Genomic DNA, 23565 nt, shown 5'->3' with positions numbered 1-23565 from the left:
TTTTATGTGTTGATTGGCTGAATGAAGGATTGCTCTGAATATCAGTGTAGCAAAGTAAACAGGGGAAGTGAAACATGGAAAGCCCTCCTGGGCTACCTTATGTTATTTAGTTGTGCCTTGGTATGTTTATCAGCACTTGGATTCACAGGGATTTGTCATCACAGGATTTTACCTGACATTCTCACAAGAATAGGTACCAACCTTACAGCTTTCTATTCTTAATGCTCTAAAAGTGTATTGGAAATAGTCCAATAGCAGCATGACTGAAAGAAAACCTGCTATTAACTAAAGACATTTCTAACCTGCATAACCATTTATATACTCCTCCTTCCCTTTCCACTTTAAGCTTATTTCACCACAGAATCACATGGTTATTTAAGCTAAATGTTGCTGTTTGGAATCCAAACAGCCATGAAGACTTGCTTTATTCCAACATGCTCCCAGTGTTCCCTTAACTTTCTTAGTTCAAATGAAACTAGAGAAATATAAATATCTTACCATCCAGATTGCCCACGTAACAATACACATCATAAGTTTCATGAGGAGAACGGAATCCATAGGTCCTGACTCCTTCCTTCCCCATCATATCTCCGTAACATCCTTCTCGGGGAGTCCGGATGGGATATCTGGGGAGATGAAGGGCTAGTAATTAGCACTGTCTTCTCACTTTCAAATTAATGAATTAAAGCCTGTGGCCCCTAGACATCTCACCTAACAGTTTGATCAGAGAGCCAGCCTGCATCACACTGCTCAAATCCATCTTCATAGGCGGCATTGAGCTGCTCTGGGCTTGCTATGACTGCCCCAACATCCAAACAAGCCTTCTGTGCAGCCTCAAAATTCAGAGTGTACCTGCTGGTCGCTGCCCGGTAGTGAAACACAACCCCTGCAAAGAGAGCAAACAATTATGGGCATTTTCCAATCTCCCAGCATACTGTGAAAAGTTTTCATTGGAGCAATACATCAATTTAATTGCTGACATGGTAAAAACATCATGATAATTCTTATTTTTACTTTATGTAGCATCATGCAAAATTAAGGTGATCTGAGGAGCCCCGGTCCCATTCTGCTCCATTAGAAAGTTTCCTAGCCATGAATTTCCTGTTCACATGTCAACAATCTAAGAAAAAGATTTAAGCCACTAAATCCCAAGCGGTGGATAGCTGTCCTAATCACAGATGGTATTCAGGCTATCGTGGGCACACTGGCAACCAGAGGGAGGAAGGTGTTGGAGAAGATAAAAGATTGACTTCTAGCTATGAGACTCTCCCACATCCTTCGATTGTCTCTCTCTTCCACAAGTTCAACTATTCCTACTTGATGATTTTACCCTGGGCCAACTCAAAAGAAGTACAAGGAACATTCACTAACACCATTTCTCCTAAACATAAAACATGAGATATTTATTTCCAGAGACAATATACTAAGATGGGAAAGACACTGGATTGTGTATGAGTGAGAAGGCTTGTTCTAATCCTTAATTTGTTTCTTAATCATACACAAATCCTTAATTATATTCTGAGCCTTAATTTCCTCCCCCATAAAGTGTAACTAATATTGTTTATGTTATTTGACTGATGCGATCTTCAAATTAGGCAAATAATTTTAAAATACTGGATAGGCGACTAAGTACTACTCAAACATTTATCATATTTACTATCTACCAGCATAACTTAGGGCCTCTCCTGTGACAGATAAAGTGTAGGAGTTTTATCCAGAAGAAGTCCTGAATTAAAGCTTTCCAGATTCCATGGGTAGAAGCCAAGTATCCTGGTATTTGCCTCAAATTCTACTTCGTTGTATTTTAGGAGTTAGTAGTAGTAGTTCTTGCATAAGCTAGTAGTTCTTGAACTGTGCTCCAGGGCACAAGGAATTGTCAAAGGGCTGAGGAAATAGCCACTGAAGGGATGGAGCTTTGGGTCCTCTCCTCTCACTTCAGCAAGAGCACCTCCATTTTTAACTGGGGTAAATATGGCGACTCACTTCCATAAGTTTGCAAAGTGAGTCAAGCTAATGTGCCTGGGAATTCACTGGAAAATAGAAATTGGGACAACTCGTTATGGTTGAGATTTTCTTGAGTCATATCATTTAAGACCACTTTTTTGTTATGAAGAATTAATTTTGGTTTCCAAAGTATCTTCCAATCTCTTTTTATTCCTGGTTATCTCCTGGGGCAGACAACAGTTTACCTCTTACAGCCTGACTTTTAGCTATGGGACTCTCCCACATGCCCATCCTTAGGTTGTCTCTCTCTTCCAAGACAGGTATGTGCCAATAAAGTAACTATGGGGTAACAGACTAACTATGTCATAGATAAGCACCTCTGATCAGTGTCAACATAAAAAGACCTGCACAGGCACCAGGTAGATGCATGAACAACTAACATTTGTTTTTCCATTTTTGATATTGTAAAAAGAAAAATAATCAAATGCCTTTCAGAAAATTTGTACCTTTACAGAACTACTTTGAAATTGCCAGGAAGTATATCTGTGGTATTTGGTAAGTATGAGAAATAGCTTATAATATAATCTCTAAGGCTTAAGCAAGAATTTAAATAGTTTTAAATTAGTCTTATGATGATCAAAGCTTCAAATAGTCTTCTTGGTAATTAAAAATCTTCCATGTGCAGTGAAGATTGGCAGTAAGGGGGCACAGGGGAGACTCCATGACCAAGGCAGGGAATATCAGTCTGTACAAGTATCTGCAATTGTTGGGATAATTTGAAGACCTCCTGGGGCTAAGGAGATTAAGCAGAGGATTTTCGTTGTTTCCGAGGGGCAAGGGGCAAATCTATTGCTAATTCTTTGATGATGAAAATTGTAAGAATTTGTTAAAACTCCTTTCGGGATTTTAAAAATATGTATTTAATATATTTATATATTATATATATATTTATATATTATTACATAAACTATATTTAGTGTGTATCTAACACTATCTATTAATATCTATCTATCTATCTATCTATCTATCTATCAAACTATCAGTAGAGTAAAACAATTCTAGACTAACTATAATAAATCATACAAAGGTTAAAAAAGCAAAGAGCCCAGGATATTTAGTGGATGCCTGGACAACATAAAGATAGATTTATGGAAGAAAGCAATAGAATCTAAATGTAAAAGGATGTCCAGGAAATTAATTTGTTGCATCTGAAATTCAAAGTATTTCCTTTTGGCTACACAAGAAAGAGTTTTAATAAAGCCCTTTGTGTATATTTCTGAAAGGTAAATATTTTATAGGGAAATGGAGGGTTGGAAGAAAAATCTGTTCCATCATGTTTGAGTATTAGAATTTTGCTTAATAACGTGCCAAAATATTCTGCTTCCAAGAGCTATGGCACTATGTGTGTACCCAATTAAAGCAATTTTTCTTTGCTTTGTCTCTTAACTTAAATTCAAATGACATATAAGCCACCAGTGAAAGGAGGCTATAACCAAAATGTTTCATTGCAAGACTTAATGGATAACAACTAGTGTGTTACCCTTTATAAAAAATTCACTGAATTCTTGTTTTGATCCAATTCAAATGTTTATTGAGTCCTGGCATTTTTAAGGCACTGTGATATGCACCATGGTACTTATTAAGTGCCTGATTTCTTCAGCATAAGATAGAATTTACATTTCTGAAAAGCAAATTCAAAGATTTTAATAATCACTGAGAGTGAGAAAAAAGGAAAAGGTTTTTTTTTTTTTTGTGTGTGTATCTATGTGTATGTGTATGTATGTATATGTGCATACACACATGTAAAAATTAAAACAAAATGTAGATTAGTCTTTACAGTCTTAAAAAGTAATCATTGATAGGTTTCAATAATGAAGTAATGATTATTAAACTATAAACCACATCTTGAGGTATTCATTATTTCCAGTGTACAAACTATACTTTCCTGCATGGAATCAATGAAGTTGCTGCACAAAAAGTCACCTTCCTTGACCTTTGAACAAGTAACAGTTTATTTTGGGTGAAAGACATTCACTGTTGTGGATAACTAATGTTTCTCCACTTGTCCAAACCCTGAACAATCGCAACTTTTATGGAGTGTTTCATAACCCTTCTGAACCAGGCATCATGTTCTACTGTCTGCTTATAGATTCCAAAGGCCTTACCGTCCACGGTCAGTGACACCGTGTCCTGAGTGTCTTCAATCCCGTACATGACATCGCAGCGGTAGAGGCCCGCATCACTTGCCAGCAATTTGACCATGGTGAGTGAGGCATCACCCACGTCCTCAGGATGTGTAGGCACAGACACTCTCCCTTTGTAGCCCTGACTAATCTTGATATTCCCATTTTGGGCCACAAGAACAGTAGTCTCCTTTAAATCTTTTCCGCTCTTGTCCAATTCCATCTTAGACCATTTGATTCGGAGAAATTCGCTGGTGGTGTTGTAACTAGGTGGTAAGGTAGGCATGGTTGAAAAATGACAAGGTAGGTTGACTTTTCCAGAGAGGGAGCCCTTAACAGGCGGGTTTTGTTCTACTTTGACAAGAAGAGAGAGAAAATACCAAATTAACAGTCCTAGAAAAACCACACTGAGTATGATATATGTGAGTGGCTTGTTATAGCTTCAAAATGTGAAATAATAAGAATGGTTTTATATAACAGAATAGTATACAATTTCAAAAATGGTTTATAACAAAGACAGAGATTAATAATGCTCACTCTATATACCAAAAATACGGCACTCATTTTTAAGTATTTGTACCTCAGTGTGTAACATAAACTAAATGAGCGATAAAATAAGGCAAGTATAGGGAGGCAAGCCATCAACGGCCAAAGGAGACTAGAATCGGCAGGTTTAAAAGACTGGACAGATGTTAGAAAGAGCAGTTGAAAGGTGAATTTATGTCTACAGGCCAGAAGATGAAAAGCGTTTGTTAAGATAACTGCCACATTACCTTAAAGGAAATGAAAATCAAATTCAGAGAGGAAGCGAAACTAAGAAAAAAATACTTCAGTAGACTGGAGCAGGGGAAGTCTGACACTTGAAGGGACCCTCTCTGGTTCAGTGTTTGAATCAAAGGCTTTCATCATAACGACAAATCCAGCTGCAATCACTTTGCAGTGAAACATACTCTAGATTATATCCTGGGAGGAAAGTTGGCATCCGTTCGCCTAACCCTCCTGAAGTATTAACCTACAGACTGTCTTTCTGTTTAAGCCCTTAAACTTTTAATGAGAAAGCATACATTGGCTACAATTTAACACTATTACATGCAAAAGAAATGTTCTTTCACTCTTACAAGAATCCATACCTCTCCCTCTCCTCTCCACCCTCACTCTATCTTCCAGTGTCTACTAATCGGCTTGACAACATCGTGGTAATAACAATAGAAATTATCGTTAATACACAAGCAACTTCCACTTCATGAAAATATGATGAACAACTTAATAGTAACTTCTACAAGGAATGAAATAATGATTCTTAATTAACAAAATGATGTGTATCTAACAGTGTGTGAAGTGGTCAAAACTGTTGGTAACACACATGTCAAAATGGACATGCATCAGAAGTGATATAGCTGTCAATATAGCCCTGTGGATTTAGTTGGGGATAAGTCACTTTGAAAATAGCAGGAAGATATGTAGATATTATGCTCTTTAAGAAAAAAATGCTCTCTATTGCTAAAGCTTAAAATTTAACTTCAAAAAGACTGGCCTGTAAAATATTTCATGTGGTACAAATAAATCTAAAATAATGCAGTATTATATTTACTGTATTTATGATAGAAATTGCTAATCATTCCAAATTTGTATTGGTCATTACTCTCATGAATTTCTTTATCATTTTGCTAATCTATATACAGCTTGCTCAAAACAGGATTAAAGACACTTAACAAGATTAAATAAAATAAAATGAAATGTGCTATTAGCTTCACTGAGTTAAACTGTAAAATGTTACTAAGACTATTACCACCTTGGAATATAATAAGCAAGGGAATAATTCTATTTTTAATGGCCTCCTTGGCTTACAAAATAAATTCTCTTACTTAAAGCTCATCCTCAGAGTGAAACTGGTCCAATCCCTTACTAAGGATGTTCCTCTCCCAGCTAACTGGTGACAGCCCTGGGCCAAAACACGTCTCCTTACACCTAATCAAGGAAGCTTTCAGCTTTGGTTTTTACTGGGTGCTTCCCTTGTCCCTAGATTACTTTTTGTGTTTTTCTACAGGGTATACCCATCCTATTTCTATCCCATCCTATTTCTTTGTTATCTACACTGAAACCTGTTAGTAATTTCATGAATTTTTAAATAAACCTATAAAGTCCACAGGGGACCCCCTGACTGTAACCCCTACCTATTTCATATTCTTTTAATTTGGATCCCATTAGGGAGATGATAACAACACAAGCACATTTTTTTGCTAAGAATAGGGGTCTTGAGAAAGGAAAGCGTGAAAATTCTACAAGCTAAAAATCTCCGAATTTACATTTGTTCTATGTTCTAGGAAAGCTCATCTTTCTTCCTGAAATAAATTATTAGATAATTGACTTCACCAGAAATAAAGTATTGATTTTTTTAAATGGAGAATACACAACTTTATCATCAACCTCAATGGTGGTATAAATTATGAGATTCTTCACCATTTCTTAAAATGAGTTTAAGATAAGTGACTTCCAATTCTTAATATTTATTATTAAATTATAGTTCTTTTTCACAATTTTAGATGTGTAGGGGCAGATATGAAATTCAGCCCAATCGGTCCAGTCTGGAGGTTTAGAAAACTTAGAGCCTTGCTCAATAACTGCGCTGTAATGAAAAAATATATTGGAACAAAATGATGTCAAAGGCAAATTTCCCAAGGGTTATGCATTGTTCTGGATGTTTACAGATACAAGGAAATTAAAAGCTTTGGTTAGATATATGTATATCCAGGATTAACAAAAAGCTGTGTGGTCACGTCTTTTGTGTGTGAAATCTTGGATCTTAATGCACTGGGTCACAAGAACTAAGTTCACTAAATCTAAATATTTTAAGAAAAATTTAGTAGCTCCGAGGATAATGTTCATAGACTGTGCTTGTTTAAAAAACAAGACAAACAAACAAACAAAAAACTGCTACCTGAAAGAACTTGTCTGAAACTCTGACAACGCAAGTAATAAAAATGAATGCTGACAGAAAGTTCACTGTCCCCACCAGATGGCTTGTGGTCTCAATGAGTACAGTAAGGGAGAAAGCTCTAAATAATGAATGATCAATTACCTTTTATTCCCTGTCAGTAAATTCTGTAGAACAAGGATGATATAAATTCCATCTACATAATTTGACCAAATACCCACACAGACTTTGGCCAAATACATGTCAGATTGAGAATAGGGAAATGTATCCCTCTCTCGGGTGATAAATGTCACTCTCTCCTTCATTTATTTACTCATGACTGTGTATGACTTCATTTATTAATATTGAAGGAATAGCCCACTAACTAGGTCAGTGCTAGATAATCAATATACCGAGGATTGTTAAAGCAAAGATTTAAAGCACTGTCTTTGCTTTAACATTAAAGCTTTAAAATAAAGCAAATTAAAATAATGCCAATGACCACTCGACAGGTGTTCATTAATGTTAGTCATTGACCTTTTCGCTGCCTAAAAACAAACACAGAAAATCTTAACAGGAAAAGTACTTGTGTTGACTCACAACAAGGTATAGCTGTGTATCCCACTATGAACATGGCAAACCTGTTTTATGTGGACCTATGTTTTCAACTTTTGCCCCTCATAGGAAAAGCTTAAATTCTTCTGAAACTAGCCCCAACTAATGACATCTCTTAATTGTGATCATAGATTTACAAAGAACTTGATTCTTGGAGTAAAGTATAATACAGTGGTTAAGAGCATGGACTCTGAAGCCCAACTGCCTGGGTTCAACTCGAGGCTCCATCACTAAATTTCTGTATAAGCTTCTACATCAGCTATTCCTCCAAACCTTTTGGTATTGCAGTTTCCTCATCTGTCAAATGGGGGTAATAAAATCATTTATCTCATTGGAGTGTTAATATTAAATAAATTAACTATGCAAAATACTTAGAACAAGGCCTAATATATAGAAATTACTCAATATTTTTAGCTATTACTGTGTTTCCCTGAAAATAAGACCTAGCCGGACCATCAGCAATAATGGGTCTTTTGGAGCAAAAATTAATATAAGACCCGGTATTAAATTATATTGTATTATATTATATTATATTATATTATATTATATTATACCAGTCTTAAATTAAAATAAGACTGGGTCTTATATTAATTTTTGCTCCAAAAGACGCATTAGAGCTGATGGTCCAGCTAGGTCTTATTTTCTGGGAAACACGGTATTTCTATTTTAAAATACACTCAATGCGCTATAGCATAAATGTTTTATTTTTCTTTTTTGTGTGTGAATTCTTTCTTGTTTTTAGGTAGAAAGTCTCATTTTTTTTTTCATGACATAATGTTTTATTTATTTATTTATTTAATTTTTAAAAAATTAAATTTATTGGGGTGGCATTGGTTAGTAAAATTTTGTACGTTTCAGGTGTACAATTCTGTAACACATCATCCATATATTGCATTGTGTGTTCACCACCCAGAGTCAGTTCTCCTTCCATCACCATATATTTGACCCCCTTTATCCAACTCTACCACCCTGCCAAGTGGAGAGATGGTTACCCTATGCCTTGCTCGTGGTTCCCTACTACTTTCTCTGTAATTCCCTTTCTATTACTACCCACCCAAACCAACTCTTTTCTATGAGTATGCCTCTTTTCTATGCCTTCTGTCTTCACTAGATGCTGTGATCCTTTCCTTTCTGCCACCATCACCTTTACTTCCTGAAAACATTGAGGAAGACAGCTCCTGGGCCATGAACAGAATGGTGGAGCCAAGACTGATAGCTGCTGACATCGTTCATATCTCAGTTTAAGTGTTACTTTCTCAAAGAAGCCTTACCCCCTCCTCCCAACCTAGGCCATTCTCTGTGATGTCACTCTGTTTTCATCAACCTGAAAGTACATGCATTGTTTACTTATCTATTGCCTGTTTCATACAACTAGATGATTAAGTTTAATGAAATCCAGGACTATGCTATATCCCTGTACACCCAGAATAAATGCTGGCACATAGAAGATACTCAAACAATATTGCCAATGGGTAGATAAATGAATGGATTGAGGGGGAGGGGTGGAAGAATGGATGGATGGATATAGGGAGTGATACTTAAACTTTGAATATTGAAGTGAGTTGAAGTAGAACTGTAGAGAACAAGTGAAGGGACTGCCAAGCAGAAAAAATTACATGTGAAGAAAGAGGGAATATGGAAGCCTGTGCATGGAGTTACAAATTATTTCAGAGAGTCTGAAGCATAGAGTGAGTGTGAGAATGAAGTGGAAGCTGAGTCTGGAGAGGTATCGGAGTAGATCACTGAAGCTCAAGGGCAGTACCATTCTGCATGGACTGCAGTCCACGAATGTGGAATTATAAAACATCATTCTGTGGATATATAATTTAAAGCTAAGAAAAACAGTGTCTGTGAACTTATCCAGTTACTTTAAAAGCGAGACAGGAAAAGAAAAAAAAAGAAAGGGAGGTAGGGGCAGAAACTAAGGGCAGAAACTTGGCTATCAGTCTTCCCTTTATCTTCTTGACTTTTCTCAAAATCTAGGCTCCTGAGGGTTGCATAGTCTTTCATTTTTTATAGGAAAGTTTTTGATTAGCATTGAAGAAGATGAAAAATATGTCCAATGACATATACAGTTGACCCTCCATATCAGCGGGTTCTGCATCTGCAAACTGAACAAACTGCAGTATGAAAATACAGTTGTTTTTTAAACGTGATGTAGTTGCTGATGTGTACTGTGTAGTTTGCATCTATGTAGTTAAACCTATGATGATTGCATCTGTACTGAACATGTAGAGACTTTTTTTCCCTTGTCATCATTCTCTAAACAATGTAGTAGAACAACTATTTATGTAACATTTACATGGTATTCGGCATAAGTAATTTAGAGATGATTTAAAGTGTAAGGGAGGATGTGCATAACTTTTATGCAAATACAAAACCATTTTATATAAAGGACTTGAGCACCTACAGATTTTGGTATCCACCAGAGGACCACATGAGCCTTTTTGCATAGTCTGAAAGTAATCTGGGAAGTGATTGAAAGCCCACTTGCTTCTTTAGCATCCTGTTCATTATTTTGTTTTCACTGATTTATTTAACATCACTGTTTTAAGCCTAATCATATTTTAGCTAACAGTTTTCATCAGTGAATAGATCAAAAATTAATCCTTTATTCTAGTGATTGCATATTGCCATTCCATGCCCCAGTATTTAATTGTTTTATTTCACTTAGCACCAAAGAAATTGTTACCACACTCACCTTTATGTAGTGCCTGGGTTGCTATTAAGGTACAGCACACCCATAAAATGCTCTTTAGATTAATCACCATCTTGTCCTAGAAGTGAAGGAAAGTACAAAGTAAATCATAAGCATTCAGGTTTAGGGTGGGCCATACATCACATGCTATTTGTATACTGTACGTAATATGAGTACAAGAAGCAGTGCCTCTTGGATTGTAAAAACAGGAGGGAACTTGCAATAGGAGAAGTTGTCCCAACACTTTAATTATTAGTTTGACTCTAACCCAATGCAGTAGTTACGAAAATAATCCTAGAACCCAATTTTGGGACATAGAACAATATAGATGTGTGGGACAACCACAACTGGGTAGGCCGTAGGAAGAACAATAAGGACCACAGCCTAAATAGCTAGTGGCTAGGAGCTGGCACAAGGAGAGAGGGGTGACCACAAAGTCTATTTAGAAACAGGAAGTTGGTCATAGATGGAGCAAGAGAAGGTAGAAAAGCAATAGGGAGAGATGGTAAAAGAGATTTGCATCAAATGTGAGGTGAGAAGGAACCCATTGGTGGTTCATGCACATGGTATCAAAACAGAGAATAAGGACTTCAGTAGGCTTTTTAAAGCATAGACTCAATTTAGTTCTTAGGAGGCTGAATAAACAAAATAAATGTATTATAAGGAACTTTACAAATTGACAAAAAGGACCAGTACTTGCCACGAATTTTAAAGCCATTCCAACAGTTCTAGAGCCTGAAGGGTAAAGAATGAAAGAAAACACCCTATTCCCAGAGTCAAGAAACCCTGCCCTGGCCTTCCCATTAATTTATTTGTGACGTTGGGGAAGACATTTAACAATCTTGGACTCAGAATGGTCCCTTCCAGCTTGAATTTCTATGAAGCTGTAATTATGAGAAGGATAAGTACCAGTGTTAGGGACCATCTAGAAATCAAAGAGCCAATCTCAGAAGAACTGCAGAAGGTCATTTGATCTCCACAGTTCCCTTCTCAGCTACATTTAGAACTATTCTATACTAGACATTGTTGCTTGGCTACATGTTGCCATTCCTCTTTCTCCTTTCCAACAAAACCATGATTCCATTCTAGTATCTACCATCCTTTACACAATTATATACTTTAGAGAAGCCTGGGTCTAGCTCCAGCCCAAGGAATTATCCTAAGGATATTCATTCCTTTTGCCAGAGATGGGTTTTGAGATAAATATGTGATGCAATATTGGTGAATGAGATGTGAGGGGATCTCTGTGGGAGCTTGAGAGGGTACTCCCGGGAAAGGTATATTCATCTTAATAAGAAGAAAAAGGAAGAGATGGTTGCTTTTCTTCACTGTACATTGTCACGATAGGATATTTCTTCTCACACTATTGCAGCCATCTTGCATTCATGAGTGTATAAAATAGCCTCTGAGGATGAAGCTGAGAAAAAAATCAGGAAAAACAGAGATGAAGCCCTCAAGTATTAGGTCTAGAGTGGGCCATTCCCTTGAATTTCTTTTTATATGAGATAATAATAAATTCATTTATTATTTAAACCCAGGAAAATCAGGGCTTTCTGTTGCTTGTAGCTGAAGACATCCTTACTGATACATATTTGAGTTGGTGCCCTATGTAACTTCCTAACATCTTCTGTACAAAGTATCTAAATTCTGTATTATTTAGGAAACCTAGATTGAAAAGAAATAAATGCTATAAGAATCCAAGTCCAATTTGAGCTCGAGTTCAGTTTCATAATTTATGACAGCTATTCCTTTTTCCTTGACAGTCTTCTCCAATTGATTGCTTTATTTTATAGATCTTGAAATAAGTGTTAGAATCTCTCTAAAAACAATTATAATATTCTAGATATTTCCTAAAGAGCATTTTTTTAACCTGATACATTATATACCTATTTTCCATCTGTAGGCCATTTGACAACTCACAATGAAAAGCACACAGTTGATAATCCTAAATTAACATTGACAATTAAGTTAATTATTTATCATATAATTAATGGAACATGTTAATAGACATTGTTAAACACTAACTGAGAAATTTGATTTTTGTATTTCTAGATATCCTATAAGATACCACAGCACGCAGGAAGTATGAGTATATACCAATATCTCAGTTCTATTACAATATTTCAGGGAAAAATAAAGATACTGATTTCACATACTCTATAGTTAAAAGTTTCCAAACAAAATAAAATTTTAGGTTGTATCATAAATTGTTATTGAAGAAAATGTATTCAATGAGTATTAATTGAATCCAAAAAAGAAACCTTCCTGTAAATGTACTTATAAGCAATAATTTAACATCTTTAGAGAAAAATTGTTCTCAATTATTTTTTTCTGTAAACATTTATAAATATAATGTTAAAAGTCTGGGTTCCACTGCCAAATAGCCTTGACTTGAAGTTCTGAATTCTCTACTGATACTCTGATTTTGTATAAATTACTAACTCTCTCATTTTCAGTAGCTATTTAATTGTGAAAAGTAGTACTTAATTATTAGAGTGATTATGAGAATTGATAAAATAATACATATGACATAGTTCAGTCATACACAATGTACTCAGTACTCAACATTTATTATTAAAATTACTAAGTCAGGCATTATACAAGTGTTCTTTTCCTGGTTTCCTATTACTAATAGTAAGAAGAAACACATGTGAAGCCCTTGGATTTGAAAAATTATAACCTGGGTTACCACCATAGAAGCAGTATGCAACTTCATGCTCACAAGAAATTGTTCTCGAACTATGGCTATGCGCTTTGAATCATTACTTGTAAACGTGTTTTATCTCCTCTGTAGAACAGTAGGCGTCCGGAAGGCAGAACTAGTATTATATTGAACTTACTACTCTCACAATATTTCCATAGTGCCAGGTTCAGACCCTTGAGGAAGGTTTCATGACCATTGCCTCCACTTCCTCTTCAGAAACACACTTTAAAATGAAGTGCCAACAATCTGTAATGAATATGGGCAAGTAGGCTAATTAACACCTGAAATACATTTAAATGAGCCCAGCTGAACATTTACTTGGAATCGACGGGCATTCATTTCATTTCTCTAATTTTCTTAAGGCTATGTCCATGTTCATGGTTAAGGAACACTATTTGCCTTCTGCATTTGATCTTATTAAATGAGACTCACTAAAGCCTCTTTTTTTGCTTTGTTTTGTTTTCAGCACCACTCAGATCCCCATTTCTATTCTGCTCTTCCTGTTGGTCTTGTAAAGCATAATCTGTTAGTGATAACAAGTCTGTCTGCATAGAAAGACCTGGGAGATATGAGAGCCAGTACCTATATTTAGCCTTCTACTCTAGCTAAGTCAATGAGAAGAGGAGAAAGTCATTGAACAATCAATGGCTGGGGCTGTTTAATTGCCTGGGAGACACAGGAGACAAGGTCAACAGGACTCCTATCCATGAGAAATGTCTGCAGAGAGGATAAGGGTTACTCCAGGAAAGGGCTGCCTCAGATAGAGAGAGCCAAGGTTCTAGTAAACAGATATTTAATATTCTCCCTTGATCTTGAGGAAGCCCTGCTGAACACAGGGTGATTTAAGGACACAGACGTAGTAGCTTTGTCTTCCAGTCTTCAAATTAGTTACCTAGACAACCAATTGTCTAGGACACCTCAGCTGCAACGTGGATGTCGTGAGCATTGCCTATCATATTGCGCCTGGGTACTTTCTCCCAGGAGGAATTGCTGTAATGCAGAGAGAAATCTCATGGTTTACACATGAAATCTCTTGAATTTACTTCACAAGAATAATGGCACTATGGGAATTTATCACTAACCCGTGACTGGATTCTTGAACCCTGACTGGGCTAAGCTTTTTCATGTCATTGCCCCTTAGTACCGCTCTGTTCTCTGCCTGGAGAACTCCTTCCTCGTCAGTCTATTGAAAACATGCTGCACTCTCTATTTCCTTTCCCATGCTCGATTTTCATCATAGAACATATCACCATTATATGTATGTATTTGGGGATTGCCTTTCTCTACCTACCATAATATAAACTACAGGAGAGCAGTCTTTGGTATTTTATTTACTGCTGTATCCATAATGCCCAGGACACTCAGTAAATATTGGTTGAATGAATATGCCTATTTTTTACATAATTAGATGCATATTACATACACTACTTGATGCATTACTTTCTTCACTAAAATACAAATTATCTTGAGGAATGTTCCAAATCAGCAAATACAGTTTTTCTGTGTTATTTTTAGCAGCTGCATAGTGTTCCATTAGATGAATGTAGCATCTTTTATTTCACCAATTCCTATGATGAGCCATTAAGGTGTTTCTAAATTTTTGCTGTTAGAAAAAGTGCTGCAAAGATCATTCTTGTCCATTTGTCTTGGGTGACATTTGTACCAATATCTACATAACAATATCTAGAAGAGGAATTGATAGGTCAAAGTGTATATGCATTTAAATTTTTTTTGATAGCTATTACTAAATTGTTTTCTCAAGTAGATAACCTATTTACATTCCCACAGCACTATATGAGATCCAGTTTTTTCCACAACCTGGCCAAAACAAAGTTTCATCAAACTTGTTTATCTTTCCTGCTCTGATTGATGAAAAGTGGCGCAGCATATCATTATTGTTCTAATTACTATTTATTTAATTATGAATGAGGCTGAGCAACTTCTTATGATTAAAAAACATTTATATTTCCCTTTTTGCCAACTGATTATACATAACATTTGTCATTTTTTGATAGACTGTGGTTTTTTTATTTGTTAAATTTCTTGGTATATCAAAAGGGTTATTAGCTCTTCGTCTCTCATATGTTGTAGATAGTTTCCAAATGTGTTATTTGTTTTTGTGTAAATAATTTAATTGTTATCTAGTCAGACTTATCAATCTTTTCTAGAATGGCTTCTGGGTTTTATCTTTTGCTTAGAACAGGTTTTTCTACTCCTAGCTTATTTGAAAAAATCCCATGATTTCCTCTAGTAACTTTTTTAAAAATGTTATTCCCTACGTTTCATATTTGATCCATCTTAACTTTATTTTAGGATAACAAATGAGGTGGAAATCGACTCTTACTTTGACTGGACCAATCAGTTGTCCCCAAATCATTTCTTGAGTAATCCTTCTTTTCCACTGAATTTTCATGTCTATTTCAATCTACGAGTATTTTTGGACTTTCTCTTCTGTTCAATGAAACTACGCAATTCTTAAAACAATATGCCCCTATCTAACTCATTCGATACACTTAGAAGGAAACATGATTTATGTAATATTGTCATTATTAAAATTATATGATTAGATGATATGAGTCCCACATATATATTAATAGCACTTGTTTGTGTAATTTTCCATTTGCAAAAGCGTTTCCATAGGTATTCACCCTTTTGATTTTTATAACTGTATATCCAATTTGACACTGAAGGTCTAGAAGTTGTGTCTTACTCTGACTTTCTCAGCTGATAAACGCAACTCAAACTTTCTGATTCTACAATATCCCACGACACCAAAGTTAATATAAATTCAATAATTTAATAATAAAAAGATTATAACTTATATACTATATGTGTGTTTACTATAAACCATGTAATCTCTTTTTATAGACATAAGCACCTCTTAAAATTCTTACAAGAATAAGCTAGGAGATATCTATATATATATAACAATAACATAAATTTAAATGTAGATATACATTCATACACTTTAATAGGTGATAGATCTTTCCAGAGGAGTTTCAGGAAACGTAACTGACAAACACATTAAACAAAGATATATTGCACTAACCACTAAAATACAACCACTCCTGGCACACATTCAGTGATAAGAACTTAGCAGAATCAAAAACCTCTGGAAAAAGAGTGTGTGAGTGTGTGTGTGTGTGTGTGTGTGTGTGTGTGTGTGTGTAATTTACCAAGTCTAGCCTACCAGAGGAAACTGGCAAAAATTCATTCATTGAAGTGGAGCTTGGCCAAGACATTTACCTCTATATCCCCTTATTCTGATTCCAAACCAGAGAGAGCATGGGCTTTGTTTTGTGGTGAAGCACAGACCTATGCAACAATCAGCCTGTTTTCTCAGACCAAAGCTAGTAATCCCCAACAATGAGGGTTGTGAGTCCTAACTGGTTTCTCTAGTTGGGTGGTGAAATAATAGCCTACTAGAGTCATTCATTCTTTTCATCAAAAGAACCATGTATCTTGAGAAGTTCTGCTCAGTCACAGGGCAATATCCCATTTTCAATACAGTGTCTAGTGATGTTTGCCGATGAATAAAGTCAACAAAAATGTTTAAACCCCACTAGGAAAAGGGCTTAGTTTTATGACTGTTGGGAGACAGTGTTGGTTGATGTTTGTGCTCTCAAGGGCTCTGAGGCTCAATTAATGACCAATCATTAACCACAAAGTACTTGAACATAATAATGTAAGGAAAGAGAAAACAATGACTATATCTTTAATATCAATTATATTTGGCCTTAAGTTATCTTGTGAGGTCCTTTCCAAACAGAATTTACAAGGGTGCAGATACAAGTATCTTAGTATACTATAAACATTCCCCTCCAGTTTGTATGGACAGAGGAAAAGAAGAAACCTACGTCTGTAAACATATATAAATCTAAGGCGATTCGTTTTAAACTTCATTTTTAAAAGCAGGAAATATAATGTAGGAATAACTTTTAATTTCTTTTTTATCTACTAAGAAAAGCAAAATGGTAACTGAATTCTTATATAAATCCTTAGGGATTGTCTTGACTCTCATCCCTCTTCCCACCACCCACAAGAAGATTAAGGACTGTGGACTTCCTGCTGGAGGAAGTAATTGCTCAACCACTTTGGAATCCATTGCAACCCTTTGCAGTATTAGTCAAGACAGGCACACACAATTGTAAAATATCCCTTCCTTTACTTAGAGCTCAGGACTAGAAGTCAGTCTCTAAAATCTTCTGCTTGGAATGCTCTGACATTCCAAGTTACATATTGCCCAAACTGGGAACAGATTTTATCTCAGAAAACTAGTTGTTGCTGCCACTGGTACCTTCCTATTTTTATATTACGCTCACAACATCCTATTTTAGGACTTTGTATGAATGCTTTCACGAGAGAGTTGGCACAATTGCCAGGCAAGCAGTACTTAGAATAATTTACATCACAGCTTTTAGGAGTCAAAGAGAGGGAAAGTGGTCAATGTCAGAATTTGAGACTGAAGAGATCATAAAAATACTGTGCTTCCAAGATAAAGCGAAGCAGTAGGAGGGTTTATAAGGCAGCTCTAAGTGGCAGTGTCTCCTCTGTGGCACATTTCCCCAAGTCACTGGCTCAGTCGTTTCATAAATATGTGCTGAGCTGGGACTATGGGCCAGGCCGGCCCACGTTAAGGCTCCCGCTGCACAGGGACCTCAGCTACGCTCGCTCACAACCCCATTCATGTTTGCGTTCATGGAATTCTATCAGTCCTGTCAAGAAATGGGAATCTTTTGCCATTACAGACGAACTCTTTGACATTCTGTAAGGTGGTTATCCTGTAATTGACAAAAAAAGAAGTCTTTAAACAGACCTAAATGGATTTAAAACGTCAATATATGGAGCACAGGATAAACTCGTCTCATTTTTCTGCCAAAAAAGTTTGCTTGGAGTAAATGTTTGCTTCTTCTTTGTAGGAAGGTAAAAACTCCTCCTACTGCTCCAAAGAAACAAGGAAAAAAATTTTGTATTTTAATAGGAGTGTTTAGCGTCGGCTGGATAGAAGTTGGGTCGGCTCCAGCAGTACCCCGCTGCCTAAGCGAGGGGTGCGCGGCCGCGAGGCCCCCACCGCACAGCCTGGCCACGCCTTCCCCTACCCCGCCCCTGTCCCGAAGAAGAAGCAAAGCCCCGCCCCCACTGGCCTCTGGGCGGGGACCCAGGAGGCACCTTGCCAGCCTCCAGGCGGAGCGGACAGCGGGTTCCTCATGGCAGCTGTCTTGGAGCTCAAGAAGCCCCAGCCCACGTGGCTGAGGCTGGTGAACTCCCGCGCTGCGAAGAGGGCCGGGCGCGATACTCCCTCCACGCCGGCTGAGCGTGCTGGGGGGCGGCCCCCAGCCCTAGCTGCTCTAAAGGGCTAGTTCCTCCCGTGCCCTTACATCCCCACACACCGCTTCAGTCGCGTTTCTTGTAGCTCGTGGGATTAAAAAATGATTAAATCAAGACGCGAAATTAAGTCCAACACCTCGAAACGAACCCTGCCGGTCGTCTCCCAGCTGTCTGCGTGCATCTGCCCCATCTTCGTTCCTTTCTTTCTCCTCTTCCCTCCACTTTCCTGTTCCTTCCCCTGTCCTCTTTTTCTTCGTAGCGTCCTCCTCCCAAATTCCACGGTCCTCGTGTGTTGTGATGTAGACAGAATTTAAACTGAATTAGGGGCCCTTCTTTGGCAATGTCCGGGGGGCAGAGCCCTAGCACAGGGTTCAAGTGGTCATAGGCCTTAGTAAAATTTCCAAAAGGAAGGCCTTCTGTGTTATCTTTCCTAAAGTGACGCCCAAAATTGAGCATCAAGCCCCCCACCCAAAACCTGCACCCCAAACCTGGCCACATGTGTTCTTGCACGAAGCTGCAGACTACCACCGTATCCCAGCTACTCGGGAGAAGGTACTTCTAAACTTCACAAAGACACGGTCTCCTTCCCTGACCTTCCAACCCCCTATATTTACGTCGCAGATTCCAAAGTAGAAAACAACTAAAGGTGAAGCTATGGTCCTCCCTCCATCCTTGTGAAAGCGGTTCCCTTGGGATGGGGGGGTTCGTTTTTTCTCCACCTGTGCTGGATGTCTCCAGTAGGGGGCTCCCACACCCGCCACTAAACTCCATATTCCTAGACATCTGGGTTCTGCAAACCCTTAGCAAGCAACCGGGGGCCGATCCCAAGAAGCGCACCGCCTCCCTCGCTCCTCCCTCCTAGACTGGTTCAGCGGACAGGGGAGGCAGGGATTTCACACTAGCCATTCATTTGTTAGCCGTGGGGGAGGGGATGCATGAGAGAGAGAGAGAAAGAGAAAAAGAGAGAGAGAGAGAGAGAGAGAGAGAGAGAGAGAGAGAGAGAGAGAGAGAGAGCGCAAAAAAGAGAGAGGCTGAGCAGAGGCTGGGAGGGGGGAAGCAGAGAAGAGAAGATGGAGAAAGAGGGAGAAACAAAGATGAGACACGGGACACAGATAGCGAGACTGCCTTTCCGCCTGTGGGTGTGCGCACGGTGGGACAGCTCTCCAGGCTCCGCGTAGATTTCTCCACCCTCCCGCAGCATCTCCCAGGGACACTGTAGGACTTGCTGGGGCGCAGCTGGATCCGAGAGCAAATAGTTCAGGCTATGACACTATTTTTCTACTTCGCTCTCTGCTGCCTAACACACTGATCGCTCCACGCCCAGTGACACAGACAGGGACAGCCCTGACGCCCCACTAGTCTGCACACACCAGGGATGTCGCCCGACAGCGCCCAAGCTTCCGCAGGGCGTTGGGGGACGCTCAGCCCAGGATGTCCCGCGGGGCTCCGGGCACACGTTCTCCGCGGCTGCTGGACCCGCTAGTAAAGTTGCTCAACTTGGGCGGAAAGCTGAGAGGGGGTGGGGAGATGGGAGGAAAAGGAGGACTGCTGTAGCCGGCGCGGGAGGTCTGGTCTTGGAGGCCCCAGATTCAGGTCCCCGCGCCACCTTTGTCTAGAGAGCGCTCTGAGCGCTGCTTTGCTTGTTGAGACCGGAGCAAAAGCCTCCCCTTCGCTCTTCAGGGTGAGATAAAATTCTTACACATCCCTGCTGGTTCAGGGCGAGCTTTTCCCGCCCAGGCGCCTCCCAGACCTCCGCGGTGCTCCAACAACCCCACCCCCATCTCCTGCTCCTTCCCGGCCGGCCCCAGCGCACCGCGCACAGGACAAAAGAACCCAGGGGCACCGGAGAGAGACTTGACAGCCTCCAAGTCACCAAGGAGACGCAGCCCGGGGACCCTGTACCTCCCCTGGCCGGACCTCCTCCCAGACTGCCTGCGGACCGAGGGGGTCACGTCCGCGCAGGTCCCAGGCTGCTGGGGCGCGGGGTCGTCCTGTCAGGAGCTGACCCGGAGCAGCTTTCCAGGAACGCAAAGAACTGGCCACACACCAGGGACCGGCAACCAGGTGGCCTTCACTAAAGCGGCTTCAGGGACTTGTCTGTGGGCAAGTCTCGGGAGTCTCCATTCAAACTTTTGCCTCAGCAGGTTAACAAAAAAAGATCAAGGTGCCAGGAGTCCCTCCCTCCTCTCCAGCTCAAGACCCGACGACTTTTCTAGGGGTTCTGTGCAATTTCCTTTCCTCCCTTCCCCCAATTCCGATAGTCCTTCTACCCCCACCCCACCTCTGGCTTCTTTTGTCTGGATCTTTTTCAGCACCATGGTCCCTCCGTATTCCTCTCTCCAAACGTCCTTCTGAAAGTTACCTGCATTTTTAAAGTGCATATATTTTCTAAACTTTGCCTTATAGCTAGTTCTCTTTGTCTTAATCAAAGTCTTCTACCAACTGCAAGGTACTTTTTTTCTAAGCTCGCTCTTTTTTCTATAAGTTTTTTTTTTTTTTTTTTTTTTTTTAAGAGGGAACAAAAGAAACGTGATTACCTTGAAAGACGGCTTATTGCAGTTTGTGGGAAACAATTCACCGCAGCGCTGCGCGAATGGGCTCGGCGTTGCCCGGGCGGGTCACATAGGAAGCGCGATGGCCTGGGGAAGGGTGCTGAGGGTGCGGGGAGGTGCTGGTGGATGCGGGAGGATGCGGGGCTGGCCGCAGATCCCAGTCCCAGCGCCTGTCCACAGCACCTAATGTTCGCGGTGGTTGCGCCCGCCCGCCTGGAGTTCTTCCCCAGAAAGGCTTGGGGCAGCTTGCCTGCAAGTTCAAATGCGGGTTGTGACACCCATCATCATTATATCACTGTACCGTCAGCACCGAGGAGGAGACTCCGCGAGGAGGAGGTGGAGGAGGAAGAGGAGGAGGGCTCATTCACAGGCTCCTGAAGCGCTCCGCAGCTTCAGCCACTCCTAAGAGCCCAGGCTTGGAAAGCAGGCAGAGGGGCGGAAAGGCAGCTCCCCGCGCTTGCGGTAGGGACCGCCTGCCTCCCTCCGCAGGCACTCCCACCTCTCGCCGTTTCTTCCTGACAAGAAGTACCAATCGGCTTGGGGACAGCAGCGCTCCCCGTTCAGCGACTCACTAAGTAACATCGCGCTGCGCGCTAGGAAACCACTGCCCTCCCACCGCTTCCCCACCCCCACTTCTCCGCCCCCCGTGCTGCCAGTTCTAGGGTAGGGGAAAAGAGCCCCCAGGCTCTTGTGGAGCAGGCCAGCACTAGACAATCGAGGACGGTCAGTTCTTCTTGGGAGCAAAAGAAACTCTGTAAAATCAGCAAAGAACTTGATTACAGCGTGTTTAGCGGCCGCAGAGTCTGCCTGTCCCATGTGAGGGAAGTGCCATGCTCGCGGCTTCTGCCAACCTGAGACACAGAAAACGAGATCCTTCTGAGACCTGGAGGGAAAGCATAAGAATTCTCCACTGCCTTCCGCGGGAACTGCCCAATGGGGAGCCCGGCGTCATTGCGCAATCCACAAAGACCCTGGTAATAAAGGGCTGAACAGGAAATTCCCTTGTCGGATTCAAACAGATCCTCTTCCTCTGAAGGAAACCTACCTAAGTCTAGATTCTGTTTTCTTCGTTCTTCTTTCCCTCAGTCTTTCAAAGTGTCCCTCATGGTAGAGTATTTAATAATTTTTCTGAGTGAGAGTCTCCTTAGATGTATCAATCACCTTCCTTGTGGTCAGGAAATGAAACCATAATCTTTCATGTTTAAGTGATTTGTGTTTTCAGCCAGGCCCACCCGACTATGTAAACAACATCAACACATGGAAGAGTCCCCTGCATTGTGTCCAATAGGACCTTACAGAGCAAAGGGTCAACCAGTTGACACAAAGGATTTCTGCCCCTTAGACAAAGCCCCTTAAAGGTACTTTGTATTTTCCTTTTCTTTGAAGTCAAGTATGACTTTATACAAGGGGAAGAAAATAAGTCCAAGGTGCATATCAGTTTAACACTGGGGTTGCAGGAATGGATAGCAAACATTTCTTTCTACAAATATGAAGCATCTGCATCATTCTCTCTGGTCTCTACCTAGAATTACATCAAACACAATACCTCGGAACAGTGAAAACACCTTTTCACACTGAATGTGAATTGGCTGAAGTTCATACTTCAACACTTGTAGTAACCTAGACTTCTGTGCATGCACATTTATCATTTTTCTTTTGTTAGTTTCTTTTGCAAGTTGTATGCATCCTGCATGATCACAGTTTTTAAGTGATAAGAAATAGAAAGTTTTCCAGAATTTCAATCTTCAAAATGTGCATCTTTCATTAAAAAAAAATAATTATCAGCTCACTACAGTGATTGACATGACAATTATAGATGAAAATCAATTTGTTTTCATAATGATTTTTTTATTCTTAGTATGGTTATTACACTATCATCCCTAACGCTGAAATTCTATTCCATTAAATATTTAGAATAAAAGAGTCATACAACAGAATCAGACTTCATCCTTCATATGGAACAGATAAGCAAATGAAGGCCCAGAAAGTGACTTTGCTAAAGTCACATAATTAACAGCAGAACTGGTACCAGAACATAACTCTCGACTCCTGGTCCAGTAATCTTTTCAGTGCTCCTCTTATCAACTTTATAATCAGAAAGGGGAAAAAAATGAAACAGAAGAATCTTCATTGAAATTTATACTCCAGGCATTAGTGCAGACCTTTCCCCGAAACACTTCAAAGTATGGATTATTATTCTCATTCTTAAATTTGAGTAAACTTAGTTGAGTTCCAAAGAGTTCAAATGTCTTGCCCAAAGCCACTTTCTAAGTGGTAGATCTGCCAACCCGAAGAGCTTATTATCTCTCCATCACCCTGCTTTCCCTTTATAATACAGTTAAGTAAAAACATTTCTACAAAGGAGATCTAGAACAGAAACAGGCAACTAATAGCAGATTAATATCCATTTTCGAGGAAATGTTAATAGTTAACATTCACTATAAATAATGCCATCTGTACATGATGGAAGACGACGAAAAATTATGGACCAGATACTCCTCACATCCTGAGATATTTTCCTTTATCCTGCCAAATGTGTTTCTCTAGCCCTCCAACATTTATCGTTCCTTATAATGCCCATTCCTAGACATTACACCTCTTGGCAGGTCGTCCTACAGGACAAAGGC

At 39.5% G+C, this 23565-nt stretch overlaps 1 protein-coding gene across 4 annotated transcripts in view; it reads right to left on the bottom strand.

Moving 5' to 3' along the window:
* Positions 1–21510, bottom strand: part of VCAN (versican) — a 103723-nt gene extending 82213 nt beyond the window's left edge. The window contains exons 1-5 of one of the 4 annotated variants that reach the window (XM_019746377.3): positions 20924–21510; positions 10358–10433; positions 4110–4481; positions 712–886; positions 499–626 (exon numbers count right to left, since the gene is read on the bottom strand). In XM_019746377.3, coding sequence (XP_019601936.3) covers positions 499–626; positions 712–886; positions 4110–4481; positions 10358–10427 — 745 coding nt within the window. In that variant the 5' untranslated portion in view covers positions 10428–10433; positions 20924–21510. The remainder of the gene's footprint in view (positions 1–498; positions 627–711; positions 887–4109; positions 4482–10357; positions 10434–20923) is intronic. The other 3 variants (XM_019746374.3, XM_019746375.3, XM_019746376.3) reach the window with 3 other exon arrangements.
* Positions 21511–23565: the final 2055 nt, after the last annotated feature.

This window comes from Rhinolophus sinicus, chromosome 3 (assembly GCF_057876585.1).
Source record: "Rhinolophus sinicus isolate RSI-liver-muscle chromosome 3, RSI-T2T, whole genome shotgun sequence".
Classification (NCBI taxonomy): domain Eukaryota; kingdom Metazoa; phylum Chordata; class Mammalia; order Chiroptera; family Rhinolophidae; genus Rhinolophus; species Rhinolophus sinicus.
This window is presented reverse-complemented; position numbering and strand designations above follow the sequence as displayed.